At 35.5% G+C, this 22,125-nt stretch overlaps 1 protein-coding gene across 2 annotated transcripts in view; it reads left to right on the forward strand.

Moving 5' to 3' along the window:
* ZCCHC2 (zinc finger CCHC-type containing 2) overlaps positions 1-19,081 on the forward strand; it is an 89,475-nt gene extending 70,394 nt beyond the window's left edge. For both annotated transcript variants that reach the window (XM_043964881.1, XM_043964882.1), the window contains 3 exons: positions 12,198-12,326; positions 15,021-16,526; positions 17,521-19,081. In XM_043964881.1, the coding sequence (XP_043820816.1) occupies positions 12,198-12,326; positions 15,021-16,526; positions 17,521-17,588 (1,703 nt within the window). In that variant the 3' untranslated portion in view covers positions 17,589-19,081. The remainder of the gene's footprint in view (positions 1-12,197; positions 12,327-15,020; positions 16,527-17,520) is intronic.
* The last annotated feature ends 3,044 nt before the right edge of the window (positions 19,082-22,125 follow it).

The following is a 22,125-nucleotide window of genomic DNA, read 5'->3' on the forward strand; positions in this document are numbered from 1 at the left end:
TTTGACAAAGATATATGTAGTGATTCAGAAATGAAGCCAAGGTTGTACATGACTTTCATAATTAATTCTGCCTGCTTAGTCCTTTCTAAAAGACTTAAACACATGTCCATGATTATATCTAATAATTTAAAGGTCTGTTGTATGTTTTTGTTTGTTTCATGCATTTAGCCTTTTTACTGGCTCTAAACAGGTTTTCCATTGACCAGTCATTATGGTTTCCTTTAGTTCCTCTGGTCTGTACATTGATACAATTGTTGTGCTCCCTCTGCTGGTATCTACTGTCTTAAAATTTTTTATTAAAATACATCAATAAAAATAGTCTTCTACACATATATACCTTTAACAAAGATTGATCCCACAGATGGAGGTCTTTATTTTGCAAATTGATTAAGTTTAATTGTTTGGCAATATAGATTTTTTAAAATAGTATGAAGAATTAAAGTTTATGGAAGTTGAATACTAAGGAATGTCACATTTTTTCCATTTTAAAAATAACTGAGTGAGTGATAATGTAGACTAGCTTTGGAGACAACCATGTCCTTTCTAAGGAGTTTGTCTTAATGGTTTTTTTAGCCCTTATAATGACCCTAGGATTCCCTACCCCACCTTCTATTCCCCAGAAGACAGGTAAGTTTTAGTATTTTTATTCATATCAATGTCTTTTGGTTTTATGTCATCTCATTTCCAATCAAGAATAAAAGAGGAAGAAAGCAGTTAAACATTAACCAACACATCAAAAGTGTATATACATATATATATATTTTTTTTAATTAGTATTCTGAACCCATAGTGGTCCCTCCCCCACTTCTGCAAAGAAGGAAGGAAGGTGCATTTTCTCAGATATTTTTCAGGTAGTTGTCATATTTGCCACAGTTTCCTATTTTGGTTTTTTGTCCTTTTCATTTATGTAGTCATTGTATATATTGTTTTTCTGATTCTGCTCACTTTACTTTGCATTAGTTCATATAAATCTTACCATGGTTTCTGTATTCATATTCCTAATTTCTTATGACACAATAACAATCTGTTAAGTTAAATGTTTTCTGCTAGAACAAATACCTGGTAGAAAACTCAAGGATTTCCTGAGATTTCCTTGTATATCTTTTCATAGTATGGGTTGAATGGTCCTCTGAAAAAGGTTTAAGTACTTACTTATCTCTTCTTGATGTGAAATTGACCTGGGATTCTCAGAGGCTGAGCCAGGGGAACACAAACTTCTGGCAGGTTCTACCAAGCTGGAATGGATTAGAGTACAGGACCAGTGAAGACTGTTGTGCAAGAGCCAACCTGTTTAAGTAAAGAGAAGTTCAAAACCAGAAGATTGGTCAAAAAAACTTTCAGTGGTGTGTCCTTAGACAGTGACAATGGTGGAAAATGGGCCAGAGGATGCTAAGAATTAACTATATTGCTCAATGACTTGCCTGAACAAGTTGACTTATTACTAGAAATGCTAAGTAATATCCTATTGATATTTCCACTGTTAATGAAATCAGAAGCTATGAAGAATTTGAAACAAAGTTCAAATAGTCTCATCAGAGATGGGAAAAAGGGTAGAGTTGGGTGATCATCCTGCGCTAAACTCAATAAAGGAGTGTGATTTTTATTGAACATTTAGTTATCTTGCCCCTGCATTGCTTGTGATAAACTTTTTCAGATAAATAATGTAGATCATTGCAGCTTGTCTAAACATCTGTTTCAAAGGATGAAAAAATGGGAAAGTTCTATGGAGTACGTATTCAACAGTATCTTTCCGAGTGTCATGATATTTATTCATTAACTTCCATACAATTATGGGCATAAGGGAAGATGATGAAAACTCTTGGAAAATAGTTTGAGATTTTTTTAAAAACCACAAAGGTTTGTAGGCTGTTTAGAAATCACTCCTTAACATCCCAGTTATTTTGTCCACAAAGAGAAAACTAGTCTGCAGAGAACTTGGTGTGAGGTTGAACTAAGCCAGATAACCCTAAAGACATTTATGGATGAAGCTGGAAGGATAAGAAATTGATTTGAAATAAAAGAGAAATCTGCTTATATTTTTATAGGAGTCATATTCTCTTGGGCAGCAGTAAGTAGTGAAGCCATTTAAGGAGCACTTCCACTTCTGAAGTCCAAAAGAGCAATTGGACCTGACCAAATATATTAAACAATAATAATAATAATAAACTTATTTTAAAGGCACTCAGAGATTGATTTTCAAGCTATCTGAGGAATAGTTATTAGCAACTAACTACCGGCCTACTTTATCATTTTTAAAAGTCTTCATGGAAAATAGTCATACATTGAGAATATCCTTAATCAGAACATGAAATAGGAACAAAGGCAGGCTTTTACTCACAATTATAGTCCACAGCTTAATAGTTACCTAATAGAAGGATGTACATATTTATTCACGTTCTATTATTTGGTCACTTCAAGAAGATTTGACTTGTTAGAAACAAATTTTAGCTTTAAAGACTCTTTAAAAGATATCTTTCACCTGTTAATATCAGACAAGATTCTGTTCTACACACGAGTAGCTTTATTCAATTGAGATCACTGATTATCATTATAAAGTGAAGGATAATACAAGGAGACCCATATTTACCTAATGCATTTTCCAATTTGAGAGAGCAAAATCTAAAAAAGATTCTACATTCTTTATTATATTTTTTAAAATTTAATTCATTATTGATGGTGAGGTTCTTCAGATGTTCCCATTCACAGTTGCTGTTTATCATCAGCACATATTTATTATTAAGCACACATTTATGTCAGGCAGCACTTTAGGTGCTGGGGATAAAAATGCACAAATAAAGCAATCTCTTCCCTCAAGAAGCTGACATTCTCCGGAGGGAGGCATGTTCATAGATGAGTAAATGGAGATTATAGACAGAATCAGAGTGATTTGGAGGACAATACCTACTGGGGGGAATCAGGAAAGCTTTCTTGAAGACAGGTAGGGGTTTCATGTGGGAACAGAGCATTGCAGACATGAGCACAGCCTGGGCAAAGTCATAGAGGCAAAAGACAGAATGTCTCTTATAGACAACATAACAGAGGTTGATCTGCCTGTCATTTAGAAAATGGGGTTGGGGGTAGGGAGAAGACAAAGGAGGGTGAATAATCAGCCTCGAAAGGTAGTTTGGAACAATATTTTGAAGGAATTTAAATGTCAAAAAGATGATTTTGTATTTTATCCTAGAGGCACTAGGGAGCCACTGAAGCTTCTTGATAGAGGAATAACATGCACTTTAGGAATATGAATTTGGCAGTTGTATGGAAAATAGAAAAATAGACATAGGATGACAGATTTAGGAAACCATTGCAATAGTCTAGGTCAGGCAAGAGGTAATGATGATCAGAGCTAGGGTACTTTGTATGTAGAAAGGATTCTTGGTATAAATGTTGAGTCAGAAAGCATAAAATCTCCTAAGTTATGGGATATGTAGAGGAGATAAAGAGGGATCTATGGAGTATGAATAAAGCTTCAAATCTCAGTTAATAGAAGAATGGTAACACTCTTGAAATGTGGAATTTTGGAGGAAGTGCGGGTTTAGAAAGAGAATAAACTTGATTTTAGACATGAATTTAAGATGGCTGTGAGATTTCCAGGTGGAAATGTCCCTCAAAAAATGGAACCAAAATTTTGGAGGGTCTTGGGAGCTACCTGTATGAATCTGTACAGAGATGAACAAAGAAAGCCCTCTCTTTAGTATCATGTCTGTCAGTAGAATCCTGAAAGCCCAAAGGATCATTAAGGGATGGGAAGAAAAAAAGATCAAAGCCTCTTCACGAAAAAGCACATTGTTTAGATTCTATCACAGGCAACCCACTATTTAGTTAATGTCTTGATATAAATATCTTGGATGATGAACTGGACTATGAATTGAATGGGACATAACAGCTGGATCATGTTTGGGAAATTGTGCAATTCCTTCAGTGATCCTGAGTTGCTTGTTGCATCCGTCAGCCAAGCTTCTTCTGTTTCCTGAGTGTTGGCAGCTGTGGTAGATAGAATTTCTGTGCCTGGAGTTAGGTAGGCCTTACTTCAAATCCCGCTTCAGACATTAAGTAGCTGTGTGACCCTGGGCAAGCCACTTAATCCCTACCTCAGTTCCCTCAACTGTAAAATGGAGGTAATGATAGCACTTACATCCCAGGATTGTTATGAGGATCAGATGAGATATTTGTAAAGTGCTTAGCACAGTGCCTGATGAATAGGTGCTTAATAAATGTGTGTTTCCTTCCAAGCTCCCAAAACAAGAAAGGGAACAAATAATGCTTTCATGGAGCTTATATTCTATCAAAAGCTTAATTTTTTTTTAACACCAATCTTCTGGTGGTACAATACAGATGTATGTAATACAATTACTTCATATCATTCAATGTTGTAAATGATTTAAAGGACATGGAAAGCTATAAGGGCTAGATAGAAGCAGATTGTAGCATATAAACAATGATTTTGAAATATAGCTCAAGATATGAATGTGTACATTTGGCCAAGATAGCTGCCTGGATGGAGGCAAGCAGCCCAGCTCCCATAATCTATTCCAGTGAAAACCTAAAAATAGTGCCAGAATGAAGTAATGATCAAGAAAATGAATAAGAAACTGTAGAAAGTTATTTTATATAACAGAATTTTACAAGAAGTCAACCAAAAGCTCACAGGCCGGGGGGGGGGGGGGGGGGGCAGGAGTGTTCCACAAAAACGTGTTAAACAAATTACCTGAAAGCCTCTCACTGTCTGACTGTAGACTGGGCCAGATATTCCTTCGACTTTCAAAGTTGGAAGTCTCAAGAATAGAGGGCTCCCATTAGAAAGCCTCAGCATAGTCAGAAACTTGAAGCTTGGATCTTGGAAGGGCTTGGGAGCAGTAGTACCGAGACTGGTATACCTGATACTTAAGGCCTCCAAGGTGTCCTAGTACTTAGTCCTGAGATGCCTTAGAGGGCGCTGGAGATCCAGCATTCTGAACTTTAAAGGTCATGGGGAACCTAAAACCTATCAATTATCTGAGCATAGACACTCTTTATAGGGGTGGAGGTTAGTGTAGGAATTCATGTAACCCAGGTACAGACAAGCAAAGAGGGAAAGTTAGAAGAATGAGTCAAAGAAAGACTATTAAGATGCCAGGGATGCCCAAGGCACAAACGTAGAAAAAGACAAGAACTCCACAATACCTAAAAGCAAAGCCTTAAAGAAAAAACACAGCTTGGCCAAAAGATTAGTTACAGTTCTTAAAAGCAACGAAGCAAGAAAAGATTTTTTAAATAATTTAAATGAAACAAAAGCTTTGGAGTAAGACTTCAAAGGAAAAATAAAAGCTTAGTACAAAAGATACAGAACATTCCCATGTTAAGACTCCTTAAAAATTAGGATAGACTAAAAATTGTTTCACTAGACTAAAAGAAATATTAGGTTGCAGCTAGATGGCACAGTGGATAGAGCAATGGCCCTGGATTCAGGAGGACCTGAGTTCAAATCCAGCCTCAGATGCTTGACACTTACTAGCTGTGTGACACTGGACAAGTCATTTAGTCCTCATTGCCCTGCCAAAAAAGGAAAGAAGTATTAAAACAAAATAGGAGAAAATGTAAGTTTTCATGTATCAAAAATAATTGACCTAAAAAACAGATTAAAAATAATTCAATACAAGGGGCAGCTAGATGGCGTAGTAGATAAAGCACCGCCTGTGGATTTAGGAGGACCTAAGTTCAAATGCGACCTCAGACACTTGACATTTACTAGGTATGTGACCCTGGGCAAGTCTCTTAACCCTCATTGCCCTGCAAAAAAAAAAATTAATAATAATAAATCAATGCAAAAAATAAATAATTCAGAGCTTGTTGGATTATCTGAAAGCTATGACCGTCCCTGACCCCTGCCCTCCCCCGTCAAAACCAGGAGCATGGCTGTCAAAGAAAAAAATACTGTGAAAGAGTTTAAAGTACAAGAGTATACAATGTTTAGCAGCTACCATTTTAAAGTAGCAGAGCTCATGAAATACAGCAAACCAGAAAACAAAATAAAGATCAAAAATTCAACATTTATTAAACACCTATTATGTGCCCAGGCACTGTGCTAAGTATAAGCTTACCAGGAGAAAGGGGATCAGGAATGCACCCCTAATGAAACAGAGGACTTCCAAGAATTCCTGATGAAAAGACAAGAGCTGAATAAAAACTTTGAAACATAAGTATGGGAATAAAGCACTGTATAGTTTCTAATTGGGAGGGACATTATCAGGGGTCGGAGGGATTCAAGTAAGAGGGCTAGGAAGTGTTTTTTATATGTTTTGGTAATAAAAGAAAGGAAAGGGGGGAGATAAACTAGAGAATGAAGAGGAATGATGGAATTATTACCACATGTTATTGGGGGACACATAGAAAGGAAGAGAGTGGGCATCACTGGAATTTCTTAATTCATCAAAGCAGATTAAAACATATACAAACACATATCAAGCAAAGAGTTTGATATAGAAAAACATTGTTAAACACGAGGGAACAGAAAGTAGGGAATAAGGGAGAGTAGATTTAGGGAGCCCTTAGTCATAAGCATAACAAAATCTAAACTCAGATTGAGGATTGAGGAGAGAAGTTTAAAAGGAAATAAGAGTAAGAATTTATGATTAGAGATCTTTGTGAGAGGAACAGAAGAGGGACAAGGGAGCGGAAGCTGACTTCATAGAGCATTGATATGGAGTACACTCCTGTTTCACTGCACTGTTCTTTTCTTTGTAAAGAATAGGCAGGAATCAAAGAGAAAAAAGTATCAGAATAAGATGGAGGAAAATACAGAATTAATGACCATAAATAGTAATGGTTAAGACAGAAGGCACTAAGCAGAGTGGATAAGAATTGTGGAAATAAAGAAACATGTTCAGAACATAAAAATTTATTATCAAGGCCTAGAGGAAAATCTGTTATGCTTTAATTGAACTAATGGGGGTAAGAGAGGGGTGTTGCAATCATAATCTTAGAAAAGACAATAGGAAAAATCTACTTAAACAGGGAAACTACATTTTGCTGCTGAAAGATATGTGGAATTGAAAATTGATACCCCTCTTTATCTTGTATTATTTTGTCAAGTCTTAATCAATTTACTATATATTAATGATCAAGTTGCTGTGTATTAGTTATTCTATCTTAAATGTGAACTTGAACTCTCTTTGAACTCCATAAGCTTGTATCTGTTAATCTCCTATTTTGCAACACTAATTCCATCCACTAAATTCCCTTTTTCAGGAGTTTCCAGCCACAGTGTTCTCATTTATATGCTAAACTGTTAGAATTTGCTAATATACAAATCGTACATGTCCTGTTCTCCATCAGCAAATGACAACTGTGGGACTTCCCAAAGAATATTAGTCTGCCTGGTGAGAAACAAGTAAATTGTGGTTAAGTGGCCTTAGCATTGACCAATCAGAAGTGACATATACCTCTATTGTGCCAGATTAATGACACCGTTTGTTTTCTTCTGTATAACTATAAAAGAACTGTCTTGTCAAATGGATCCTTGGCTATTGAGGAGCCTTGGATCCCATTTATTGGCAAATGCTAACTTTGCTAATAAATTGATTATGCTTAGAACTCTGTGCCTCAGTTTCTCTTTATCACAGATTTTTATCATGACAGATACCATAGAAAATGAATTAATTTACAGTAATGTCATAATACTTAAAGAAAATACTGAATTAGTTACAAAGAGAAATAGATAATGAAACTATAATAGTGAAGGAATCTATGTACAATGTTCAGAACTAGCAAATCTAGACAAAAAGTTAATGAGAAAGAAGTTAAGTCTGTGAATAGAATTTTTAAAAAATTAGATGTCATAGACCTGGTGGTTATTAAATGGGAACAGGAAGGAGAGTACTTTTTTTTTTTCATTTTTCACTCATAAATTTACCCTGGATTAGGCCATAAAAACCTCACAAACATGCAGAAACATTAAAAAAAAATTTCCTTAGTCAATAAAGAGCCATTGAAGAAAGAATTACAAATTAATTGGCGACTAAATAATGTCATCCTAAACAATAGGTGAATGCTGTCAAAAATCAAAGTATAGAAATGAAAGATAATTTCATTAAAGATAACAATAAGACAAGATACCAAAATTTTGAGGATGTCAAAGCAGTCCTTAACGGAAAATTTCTTTCTCTAAATATTTTCAACAAAGGAGAAAAAACAGCTGAACAAATTATATGTACATTTTTTTTAAATGCTAGAAAACATTTAAAAACCTTATTAAAAACCAAAACAAAAATTCTAAAAGCAAGAGGTTAATAACATTAAAAGTTTTAAAAATTGAATTAATAAAAACTAGGGGCTTTTTTGGGAGGAAGAAATCAAAATATTAAGTAGTAGGCTAATTTTGTTTTTAAATGGAAAGAGAAAATCCAAATCACAAGTATTAGAATGAAAAAAGAAATCAAAACAAAAGGAAAACAAATGAAGGATATTATTAGAAACTGTTTTGTTTAGAAATTTTTGTGTAGGAAATTATGTGTAAATAAAACTGACAAATAGGTGAGCATTTACAAAAATAGAAAATATCAAGATCAAACAACTCAGTCTCAGAAAAAGAAATAGAAGAGGCCAAAAATAAATTCTGAAAGAAAAAAGCTGGGACCAAGGGATTTACAAGGGGAAAAATATTGTTTTAAAAAGTCAAAGAACAATTTCAGTAGTTAAGTTGGAAAATTTTAAATATTTTCTAGTATTTGCAAGCAGCCTGCAAAAATAAGAAGTAATCTTACCAAATTCCCTCCATGATACAAATATGATCTCGATTGTTAAGCCAAGGTAAGTCAAAACAGAGAAATAAAACTATAAATCAATATCACAAATAAATAATGCTACAAAAATTTAAAATAAAATATTATCAAAGAGACTACAATTCCATATCAAAAAGATTATACTCATGTGTGTGTATGTATAACATATATATATATATATATATATATATATATATATATATATATATATATCTCAGATTGCCTGCTGTCTGGGGGAGGGGGGAGAGGGAGGGAGAAAAATTTGGAATTGGAGATCTTATGTAAATAAATGCTGAAAGCTATCTCTACATGTAACTGGAAAATAATAAAATACTTTTATTTATTTAAAAAAAAAGATTATACACTATGGTCAAATTGAATTTATACCAAGAATACAAGGAAATATAGGAAAACTATAAGCATAATTGATCAGAAATTAATAACAAGAACAAAAATCATATGATTGTCAGTAAATGCTGGAAAAGCTTTTGGCAAACTGCACCATCATCTATTTCTGGTTTTTTTTTTTCCTTTTTTTTAAAGCACTAAAAACATTAGGAATACATGGGCCTTTCCATAACGTAGTAAATCATATATCTCTAACACCAAAAGCTAGTATTATATTTAATGAGGATAAATTAGTGGCCTTTCCACTAAGAACAGGGGTAAAGCAAAGATATCTACTGTTCTACTATTTGATCTAGTGTTAGGAAGCTAGCTATAGCATTAAGACAAGAAAGATAAATTGAGGGAATATGAAAACAGCAGAGCATGTTATGGAATGCTTAGGGAACCCTAAAGAGTCAGGTAAAATTTTAATTTAAACAATAACTTAACTAATGTTGCAGAATACAAAAACGCCACATAAATCTTCAGCAATTTTGTATGTTACCAATAAAACTCAACAGAATGGGAAAAAAAAAGAGCAATTGCATTTTTAAAAAATACAGAATATAAAAAATACTCAGGAATCTGCTCGCTAATATATAACCAAGAAATAGAAGAATGCAACAACAAAAACACTCTTTACAGGAAAAGACCTAAATATTTGGAGAAATAGGTATTGTTTGTGGTTATCCCAAGCCAATGCATTAAAAATTATAATATTGCCTAAGTTAATTTACTTACTCAATGATATACCTATTAGATTCCCAAGTGATTCACATCATGGAACTAGAAAAAATAGTAACAGAATTTTTTTGGAACTTTACTACAAAGTAGTAATCATCAAAAAACATTTGACACTAGTTAAGAAATAGAGAAATTGATCAATAGAACAGATTAAGCATGTAAAGGAAGAAACAAACATAGCAGCATAGTGTATGATAATCACAGAAACCCCCACTCCTGCAGTAAGGACTTTCATTAAGCAAAACAATTATGAAAACTGAAAAGTAGTCTTTCAGAAACTAGTTATAGACCAATTATCTCACCAAATACTAAGTCAGGGTCCAAATGGTTATTTAACTCAGATATAAAGGTTGACATTATAAACAACTAGACAAGCAAGGAAACTCTGGTTTTCATGTCTGACCATGAGAAGAGTTAACGGCCAAAAGAAGGGATGGAGGGGATCAGAGAAGATAAAAGAGGGAATTTTGATTACATAAAATTAGTGTAGCTATCATTAGAAGGGAAGCAACTAACTTGGGGGATGGAGGAAATCTTTCTTCCAAGTTTTGCTGTTAAGGATCCCATTCTCAAGATATATGAGCAACTGTTTTCAAATCTTTTAGAATCGGAGCTATTTCCCAAGTAGTAAATGATTAAATCTATGAGCAGGCAGTTTTCAAAGGAATAAATGCAATCTATTAAAATCTGTATTAAAAAACGCTCCAAATCACTAACAATCAGAGAAATGCACATTAAAGCAAAACTCAGAGGTTCTGCTTCATACCCATCAGTTCAGAAAAGTTGACCAAAACATGGACAATAATGTTGATGGGATTGTGAAAAAACAGACAATTTAGAACTGTGCTTCAGAAATTTCTAAACAGTGCATACTCTGTCATCCAATGATGTGACTAGTAGGCCTAACTCCAAAAATATTAACCAGAGCAAGGCCTCCTGTTAATTGGGTGGATTTTTTAATCAGTAACAAATGAACAAATTTATCCAGAACAAGAAATGAGTAGTTGGGGGCAGCTAGGTGGCACAGTGGATAGATCACTGGCCTTGGATTCAAGAGGACCCAGGTTCAAATCTGGCCTCAGACACTTAACAATTACTAGCTTTGTGACCCTGGGCAAGTCACTTAACCCCAATTGTCTCACCAAAAAAAGAAGAAATGAGTAGTTGCAGTCTACTCTAGTAGAGAGGGTACCTATATTGGTGAGACTAATGGTTCATTTAACCTCTGTCATCTTGGCCAAGTCTGCTAGCCTGTGGACCTAATTTTCTTCATTTGTAAAATGAGGGAGTTGGACTAGATGACCTCTAAAGACTTTTCCTTCCACAGGAATGCCGGCCAGGACATAGCATGGGTAGCAGAGAAGGCAGAACACTCACTTGGCCCTGAAAGGGCCAAGGGTAACCACCATCTCCTTTACCCACAAACTTAGCCACTTTTCCTTTTTTTTTTTTTTCAGTGCACTTTCTGGAGTGGATTCACAAAATCTTTTACAAATACTTTCCTCCTTTTTGCAGATATCAACTTGCCACAGTCCACCTCACGCGCGCGCTGTCGCTCTCTTGCTTACTCTTGCTCTCTTTACTGTACATAGCTGCAAATGCACTTATTTGCCAGCACAAAAGTGAAAATGAGGTTATTAATAAAATCACAAGAACGCTTGAAGTCATAAAAGCTAAATATGTGAATGTTGAGGATTGGCTGTACTTTATTCTTTAAAACTTGGTCATTGGAATGTGTCAGCTCTGTATTGACCACAATTCCTAGCATATTATCTTGTATCTAATAGTCATTCAGTAATTGAGTTAATTTGATTGAATTTGGTTAACCAAAATATTCTTGCTCTCTGTCATAGATAAAATCAAGTTTATTGTTACTTCTTAGGAAGCAAATGTAATAATACCAACTTTATGTGTACCAAAATATGCCTTTTAATGTTAGAAGAGCCAATTGTCACCTGTATGTTTGCATATTTCACTATATCTATGTACCTATGTCTATATGTAAATATAGATATCTTCTCAAATAATTCATTAAAATGTTAACTTAAAGTTGTCTAAGCTAGTCAGTACCCATTGTATGACACAATATCCCCTGATTTAATCAAATGCCTTTCCTTTTGTTGAATCTTAAGAATTGATATTTGTTAAACTGTATTTGTTTTAAGCTAATTGAATTCTTTTCTGGACAAGGAGCAAGTTTTTTAAGTTTGTTAAATATGTTATCATATTTCCACTACGAATCCAGATAGGAAATTAGTTTCAGATCCTTACGGTGTGTTAAGATAAACATATTGTCTCTATTTTTAGATCCCAACTTGGATATTGGATCTGGGCATGATACATGTGGAGAAACATCTTCAGAGAGTTATAGTTCTCCTTCTAGCCCACGGCATGATGGGAGGGAAAGCTTTGAAAGTGAAGAAGAAAAAGACAGAGGTTGGATTTGTGGCATGTGTGTCTTGTCTCTTAAAACAGAAACCTGATTGGACATGTAAATAAAAGTTATGGGTTTGTTTTTTCTTATTTTTTTTTAACAGTTTGCAGCTCTTGGAAGAATTAAAGGCAGTCTGGAAGTGACTGCCACTATCAAAACTGGTTTTAGTTTTTACTGTTTAGTCAATATCTAAGAGTCTAAAACATTTTGAAGCACTTGTATTTTCCTATGTCTTTACCGATCTTTAGCTTAATTGATTCATTGAACCCAATATTCTTTTCCCCTAATTGTGGACTCTCTTTGAAAATATTGCTTTAACAGTTAGTAGTAAAGTTCCTGATTTTATTATCTTGTATATAATCTTTAAAACCTTGCTGATTTTAGAATCTTATATACATTTGTATATGTGATGAAGATGAACAGGAAAAAAGGGTTACCACAAAAGGTAGTGTCAGAAGATACTTGAGTAAATGTGAGAAAGTGTGTAATTAGTTATTCTTATCACTTGATTAATACTGGATTGATTGCATCAATAAAATGTACCCATTGGCTCTGGGTTCAGAATCTCATATAAACAAATACTCTCCTTCTGATAGATAAATACAGTGAAATCTAGATTTCAGTTCTCAAGTCATATAATGGATCTTTCACATGCAACCAGAAATATTTCAATACCTTAATTTTCTACATTAGAATAATATAATATGACAGAACAGTGAGACCAGTTTCTGTACATTTACCCCTATACAACTAAGATCACTTTAGTTTATCAGAACATACTAAACATTATACTGGTTTTGGCTAATGGTGACTACCTATTATCAGTGTCCTTATTCTTAAGGTCCTACTACATAGATATTAACTCTTGGAGTAATTCTAGCTACCTGCTAGGCATTACCCTATGATATAGACTATATTGGGAAGCCTACTCATTGGAAAGTTGTTCTCTTTTTGTCCCAGGGCAGGGAGTGTGCACTCTGGAGCCAACACAGAAGACTTTAACTAGAGGGGAATTAATCCAGCGTCACAGTCCATAAGTCAGTTGATGTGTGGGTTTAAATGAGGAGAGGCCAACAGTGTGGGCAGTCTCACCAAGAGAGCAAATCTGAGGCCAGAATTCCCTGATTCCAGCCATCTGAGATTCCAGAATGGACATTCAGCCACCTCTCTGCAAGTGTCCTGCCCCCAGCCCCCTTCAGGGTTAAACCATACATGTCTGGACTTCAGTATGTAACATAATGAAATCTAACCATTTTAAGAAAAAGGACATTTATACACTCTCACTTGAGCCTCATGAGAACCCTCTGAGATAGTACAGTTTTCATCCACATTTTACAGGCAAGGTAGCCGAGGATAAGAGAGGTTGTGACTTGTGCATGGTGACCCAACTAGGAAGTGTGGGAGGTAGGATTTGAATCCGTAACTTTTGACTCTGTAGCCATTGGGCCATACCGTCACCCATTTCAAGAATCAATGTTTTCTTAGATCTGGATACTTTTTATTGGTGCAGATTTAAACTTTAATAGAGTAGAAATATAGCCTCAAAAAAATCATAATGAACTATGTATTCCGTAGATACCAAACAATTGAATCTTTTTTTTCCTCCAAAATTAAGCAAGAAAAAAAATTAGTAACCAAATCAACCAGGAAATATTTTTCCTTTGTGATAATTTCAACTGTGGTGTTTTTTCTTTTATAATTTAACATCTAATTGATACATTATTAAAATTCTACATTGGTTGTTGACTGTTTTATCTTCCACAAAAGATGATCATTTCCAGGTGACATTGCTTCATTAATTTGAAAGGTATAAAAACTTCACTAGACTACTGATATTACAATAATAGTAAAAATTTTAAATTTACAATACCTAATATAGCCCAAATTATATTTATGCACAGAAAGCCTGTAAAGTAACTTTTATAAGTTATGTGCATGCACAAAAGAGTAAGGAATAGAAGTTGATGGAAATAGTTTGAAGAAATAGTTTTTTAAAGTCTGAATTTTATTTCAGCCTTTGTTTTCCATTTAACAATAAAGGCTTGCAACCAAATGACAAAATGTCAGCATCAACATTTAAATGTTTAAATAGAGAAAAATTAGATCTGATGAATCTACCATTTATTATACTTTTGGTTCTCTTATCTTGGCCATAGAAATACACTGTAATTCATTCTGGTTCTCACATACTAATCAACTGCCATTTTCACTTTAAAAGTAAAAGAACCAACTTCCTCTATTCCAGTTGAACTTTCAGTTGTGGGAAACATTCCATTCCAATATTCAATCTCCTGTCCCTACTTTTAAAGAATCTCAAATTTTGAGCTTAAATATATTACTTGATTTTGTTCTATGTTAGTAGTTTTTAAGTATAATCTGAAGGTAGATATGATCAGCATTTAGCAGTGCAAAGTGGAGTTTTTCTATGTTGATGTAGATTTAAGTACCTAAATAATAACTTTTATGAAAAATATTTTGCTAACAGGTTTTTATTTTGTAAGATTTATTTTCATCCAGTTGCCGGTGGGCCTGAGTTTTGTCTATTCTCTATTTTTAAAGGCAGGTTGGGAGAAAAGGGGTCAATTCTTTCACAATTCAAAACTCAATCTTTGGCTTATGACATATTAAACTAATATTTAAAATGAGATATGAAAGTAATGCTTATATTTTAATCTTCACTTATTTATTTCCACTAGAGACAGATTCTGAGGATTCAGGGAATCCAACTACAACCAGGTTTACAGGTTATGGCACTGTCAACCCATCTACTGTCAATGTCAAACCACCTGCTCAGATTTCTTCATTAGGAAATGAGAATGGAAATATTTCAGAGGATCCTTTAAACCCTTCTAAGTATCAACACATTTCATTCATGCCTGCCTTACACTGTGTTATGCACAATGGTGCACAGAAGTCTGAAGTTGTTGTCCCTCCACCCAAAACTGCTGATGGCAAAGCCATGGGGATGCTCGTTACTAGTCCCGTTGCTATTTCTGCAATACGAGAATCTACAAATTCAACACCAGTTGGAATATTAGGACCAACAGCTGCTTCTGGAGAATCAGAAAAACGTCTTGAGCTCTTGGCTTCCCCTTTACCTGTACCATCCCCTTTCCTTCCACATACTGTCCAGCCTGGTAGTCCTGCTTTGCACTTGGCAATACACAGGCTAAAAATACCATCTCCACAGGGACCTTCAGAGAGTTGCACAGTAAATGTTCCACAGCAGCCCACCGGAAACTTGAGCATTGGATCACCAAACACTGCCTTTATTCCAGTCCACAACCCAGGTAGTTTTCCAGGATCTCCAGTTGCTACCACAGATCCCATCACAAAGTCTGCATCCCAAGTGGTAGGACTGAATCAAATGGTGCCTCAAGTTGAGGGAAACACAGGAACAATCCCTCAGCCTACCAATGTAAAGGTAGTTCTTCCATCTGCTGGCCTCTCTGCAGCAGCACAGTCACCAGCTTCCTATACTCTGCCAGGCTCTCCCCTTTCTGCTAGTGTGTTACCCAACCAGAATACAAATGTGCTAAACACAGCAGCAGTAACAACAACTCAGTCCATCAGTACAGGGGTCAGTCAGGTCCAGTCTTCTATTCCTCCTGCAGTTCCTACACATACACCAGGCCCTGCTCCTAGTCCAAGCCCTGCTTTAACACACAGTACTGCACAGAGTGACAGCACATCTTACATAAGTGCTGTGGGAAATACTAACACTAATGGGACACTGTTACCCCCACAGCAAGTAGGGTCAGGGCCTTGTGGTTCCTGTGGACGAAGGTGCAGCTGTGGGACCAATGGAAACCTTCAAATAAATAGTTACTTTTATCCTAATCCAATGCCTGGACCAATGTATAGAGTTCCATCGTTCTTTACTCTGCCATCTCTTTGCAATGGCAGCTACCTCAACCAAGCACATCAGAACAGTGGAACCCAACTTCCCTTTTTTCTGCCTCAGACTCCATATGCAAATGGACTCATGCATGACCCAGTAATGGGCAACCAAGCCAACTATGGCATGCAGCAGATGGCAGGATTTGGGAGATTCTACCCTGTATATCCAGCACCCAATGTTGTTGCCAACTCAAATGGATCGGGGCCCAAGAAGAATGGGAATGTTTCATGTTACAATTGTGGTGTAAGCGGACACTATGCTCAGGACTGTAAGCAGTCATCAATGGAGGCCAATCAACAAGGTAATCATGATAACTCCCAAAGGACTTGTTTTTGAGCTTACCACTTTACCTTGATCATGGTGATTCTGTTATGACCAAAACATGTGTCTGTGTGTCTTTGTGTATGTTGTATATTAGTGGTGAAGTATAAAATGAATATTTCAGAATAGCTCATCTAATTACCCAGGCAGGTTACATAGAACACGGTGAGGTTCATAGAGATTTAGTTTGCAGATGAAGAATAAAACATCAGGGCCTTTAAGCAAAAGCCTTGTGTGTTTTCATTAGATATTAGCATTCATAAATAAGAGTGAGGACTTTCATTCTGGAATGGAAGGTCTCATCACAATACCTTTTTTGTGTTTTTTGAACAGTCTTGTAAATTCTGTTTTTCTTAAATAGTAAGCCAAAATTTAAATATTGAAGAATTAGGAAATAGTCTAGCCATCCAATTATGTTTATAAAATAACTATTTAGGATATCTATGCACAACCAGCCAGCCTCATTCATCAGCTCCCAGCAAATATAAGGCGGATTCATCTCCAAGATTCTACTACATTTCTAGAAACAAGATACTAGAGCAGTGACTTGGGGATGAGTAAATGTGAATGAAATTTAATACAACCAAAGGGAGCAAAAAAAACCCCAATCTGTAGAGTATTTGTATGAGTAGGACGTTGGATGCAATTTTCTCAAACTCTTCTCAACACTACACTCACATTGGCCTTTGTCATTTTGCCAAATCTTAACAGGAAAGACCAGTCTTGATATTTGGTGTATTTATTTTAGCTATTCTTTTTTTTTAGAAGATGAAATTCTACATCATTTTAGATTGGATTTAAAGCACAAACTTCATATTAATGAATTTCTTAAGTAGTTTTATTTACCATTTTGGAATTTAACTAGTGCTGAAGAAAGTGCCTTCTGAAGAGCATGTCCATTTGATATCTTGTAGTGATTTGTAATCCATTTAATTGTAAGCAGTGACTTAGCAGTTCTGTCTTTCCTGTTTTAGGCACTTACAGACTGAGATACGCACCTCCCCCTCCCCCTTCTAATGATACGTTGGATTCTGCAGACTGAAACAAGTAAACATTGCCTCTTAATACACTGAAGCTTGGGGAAAGTGGGAGTGGGAGGGTGAGGAGGGGAAGAGAAGTTTTTTTTTTTTTTGTCTTGCCTTTATATTTCCCCGGATTTCTATGCAGTTGGGATTTTTCATTTCTCTTGCAACAATGTTCCAAAACGAAAGAAGAATACTTTTGAGCCTCTGGTCTCCTGGTTCAACAACAGGCTTGTATGATACATGTAATTAAACACACAGCCAAACTATCAAAGGAAAGCATTGAAGCGTACTTTTTACACTGAAGACTTGACACGTGCAATGTTTACTGCATCTTTTAAAATGTAGTCATATGGTTAAAAACAAAACTTGGTCCCACTCCACACTCCTTTTCCCGTATTTACCCTTCCAATTTTCTCCCTGTACTGCTGCTTTTTCCCACTCTCACCCTCATTTTGTCCACATGCTACATTGGCCTGCATGAGTAATCTGCAGTTTATACTTGTCCACACTTTTGTAAATTGCTATGCTCATAAATTGAGGGTAAAGTATTTCATCTTACTCTTAGGAGAGAAATCAGATTCACAGAATAGTGTGTGTATATATGTAATAAATAGTATAATAAACATATATGCAGCACTTGTGTGTCCAAAGCTAATTAAAATATGTGAAAGAAAGGGGAGGAGGTGAAAAACCATGTGAACTTGTTAAAAAAAAAATACAAAAATGGACAAGAGCTTTCTTTTTAAGGGTGGGGGGGGACCTTTTTACTTCCAATAAAAACCTTTAGCCTGTTGATTCAGAGAGACACAAAGTGAACAAAATGGTGTGAATGTTGTATTCCTGTGTGTTTGCATTTGTAATGAAAGATGACAGCCTGTTTTCTTTTTTGAAGTTAGTCTGCTACTGTGTCATACTAAAATGGGCACGTACTTGAGTAAAATTTTTTCCCTCTACATACTGTTACAGTGTTACCTTGTATTTAGAATGTAAGTGGTTTATTTCAATCTGAACAGAAGCTATGGTTTTCTACAAAAAGTCAGGTATCAGTACTATAACCTGTCTCTCGTAGCAAAGTCACTATTTTATAACAGTTTACCACTATGCGTGATTATAATGTGAAAGACTGAATTTTGAGTGTAAGATGGTATTAATCATGTCAGTGTCATGTCACTAAGTTTAATGCTGCTGTTTTTTTAAAAAAAAAAAAAGCCAATCTATGTACTAAATTGCTTCCAGGTATTTTTTTGATTTCCTAAAGTGCACTGAGGTTATCTGGAAGATTTTGAGTGTATTTTGATGACTGCTGCATTCAACAGCAATGAACAACTACCACTGTATATTCATAGGTTTTTTTGCTTTGTTTTGTTTTGTTTTTCGATTCCTCAGTTGATAGCAGGAATAAGAGGTCTTCTTTTTAAGGAGTGTGATATCAGAATGCAGCAGAGGAACTTAAATGTTTGGTCTTGAGTCAGACGCCTAACAAATTGCTAAACACAAGGAAAAACTTGAAGAAGAAAAAAAAAAGAAGCTTAATTTAATGCTTCATAGGTAGCATCTATATTTATAGCACCAGTGTACATTTTGAAACTTTCTTTCAGGGGTGGGAGGGCAGGGGAAGGGAGTGGGTGGGTATGAATGGGTAGATGAAAGCTTTAATTTAAAAATTTTAAAAAAATGTTTTAGTAAAGGAAATTATTTTGATTAAAAATATTTTATTTGATCTGGGTATTTTTGGACCACATTATTAAATGAATTGCTAAACTGAGGTTGAGTTGTTCAAGTAAGAGTTTTGATAAGCACCACATGGACCTGCATTGTGAATTACCTGCCAGTTGTACTTTATGGAGCTTATTTTATGATTTAAAATACTGTACTGTAAATAGGAGGTACGTTACCTTCTCTTTATTTGTATGTTTACCATATACTTTGATATTTGAAATGTTATGTACTGGAAAGGTCACTTATATTTCTAGAACAGATTGGATTTTATGCAATCTTTTTTCCTTGAATTAACAGCAATAAAAAATGCAAAACAATTTCTCTTAAGTATTTTGGCTTTATTACTAATTATATTGAATATCCTAAGTAAGATAGGACACCATTTACCTTATTCTGGGTTTTTCTAAGTCAAGAGACTGCATGGCTGATGTTGAAAATAACTTGGAATGATCCCTGTCACTACAAGGAGGAATCTAATCTAGCTGGCTTTTTTGGTTCATGTTTCCAGCTAATTTTATTTTCTTGGGCTTTATTGGGTGAGTGCTAGCTGAAGACAGTCAGTTTGTATTTGTTAAATCGTGACCATTAAGCGTTCCTCCAAGTTGATTATCAGAGCTTATATTACACTCCATGAAGACAAAAAAGCCATTTTTCTAGGCCCTTTACACAGAAGGCAAAGAATTTAGCTGAATTCTCCAATTTTGTCAGCCACTAAATTGTTTTGTTAGCCTAGTAAAAAATTGGAGTGATTTTTTTAAAAAATGCTTTCTATAATCCCAATTGCCTCACTAATAAAAAAAAATGCTTTCTAGTCCCCAGTTTGAAATTAATATTTTTAAGTGACCTGCGTGAAGTATAGGAGATCTACTCTTAGGTTTCCCCCAGAGTAAATTCCTGGAACCACCATGGGAAGTAGAAGGTATTATGCCTCAGTAGCAATAGACCATTAAACAGTCTTTACTTTTATAGTCCAGCAGAAATGTCAAATATGTTATTGGTGTAATAAGGGACATTTCAGATACATAGTTGGTTCTCCAGTACAGTCATGAGACAGAAGTCACATAACCTGGGCATCCAGGATTATGGGCCAGGAGTTATTAGCTCAGTCCCATTATTGTGATGTTTTGGCTTTGTAGTTACCCCTCCTGGTCCTCCAATGAATAGGCACTCACTGATCTGTACTGTAGAGCAGAGGTATCAAATTCAGGTAACTGCCAAACAAAACAAAACAAGTCTTGAAGTACTACTGAACCAGATAAAAAACTAATTGGGAAACATTTAGCAAAAAAAAATTTTAATATAGTAGAGCACAGATAATGTTAATTTGTGATTTTCTAAGTCAATAGGGGATCTGTTTCTATTTAGCACCACTCAGTGGTGTCAGTTACATTTTAATCTAGTTCAGACAGTAGCCTACTGCCTGGGAGTTTGACACCTCTGCTCAAGAGTACTAAGGACTCATGCCGAGTGCCCAATTTTTACATTAACCTATGTTGCATCCGAGGAGATTGAGTGAAAGGGAAGACTTGAACTGTATCATAAATAAATTTACAACCCAGAGTTAGAAATTTAGAGAGAAGAAAGATGAGGATTAAGAAATTTAATTACTTGGCATTTCACATTTCATTTTCACAACTTTAAAGGGCATTTTTCTGTAAATTTGCTACACCAAAAGTTTAGTGAAATGGCTTATATTGACACAAGATTAAAACATTTTCCAATATGCACATTTCATTTCATTGCCCTTGAGGTCTGTGGTTCAGAGCCAATAATTCACCTTTTTGCCAGAGTTAAATTCGTTGAACACATATTTGACTAGCTTTTATGTGCCTACAATTCTTTGGCATCCCAAAGAAGCATATGACGTAGGTTATGTTTTTAACAGACTTTATACTGGTTAAGACAATACTTAGGGAAATAGGCACAAAAACAATGAACAAATGACAAAGTGCAAAATTGTTTATAATAATGCAAGAATTCATTTTGCAAACTTCTGTTGATCATCAGGGCAGAGTTCAGTAGTTGGCAAGGTGGACAGAGTGTAGGCCAAGGTTTAATGAAGGAAACAGGCCTTGATATTGACCCTGAATAACTAATATGTGGATAGACAAATGCCTGAATGTTCTCTTTCGAGAACAGTGAGTGGCGTTCACAAGAGCACAAAGATGCAAATAAATAGCATAGGAGCAATGAATGAAAACAAATCTGGCTAGATTAGAAGGTGCATTTTTAAGAGTAGGAAGAGATCAGATTGAATAGATAAGTTTTGTGAGACCTTGTATATCAGGATAAGGTGTTTTGCAGTCCATTGAAAGCACTTTTTAAGCCCTCAAATAGGGGGGTGAAATTTTGAAAATGGTGTTTTAGGCAACTAGCAACCATGTGCAGGATATAATTGAGAAATAGAAAGGGTAGACACAGAGAAGTAGTTAGACTAACTGTTAGAGGTGTGCAGGTTTGAGGTCCTAGATAAGAGGGACAACATGGAAATACAGGCAACAGCATGAACTATACACAGAACTTGGATAGATACTTTTAAAACTAGATTGATTTGGAGAGTCAATGGTGAGGCTGTGTGAGAAAGTAATGGGTTTGGGGGGTCCCAGAGACACCGCCCCCCTCCCCCACTCGAGGGCCTAACTGCCTGAACTTTTAAGGCCAGCTCAGAGTCAGTCAAGTTGGACCTTGGACTGTGAATAGACACAATAGAGATTAAAACCACCCCTACCTGAAAGCCTTCCCCTCCGAGGGTCTGTCCTCTGGACTCTGCCCTCAGCACGTACTGCTCATGGACCACTCTTAAGTCCAGTAAACCAATAGACTTGAATGATGCTA

This window comes from Dromiciops gliroides, chromosome 1 (assembly GCF_019393635.1).
Source record: "Dromiciops gliroides isolate mDroGli1 chromosome 1, mDroGli1.pri, whole genome shotgun sequence".
Lineage (NCBI taxonomy): Eukaryota > Metazoa > Chordata > Mammalia > Microbiotheria > Microbiotheriidae > Dromiciops > Dromiciops gliroides.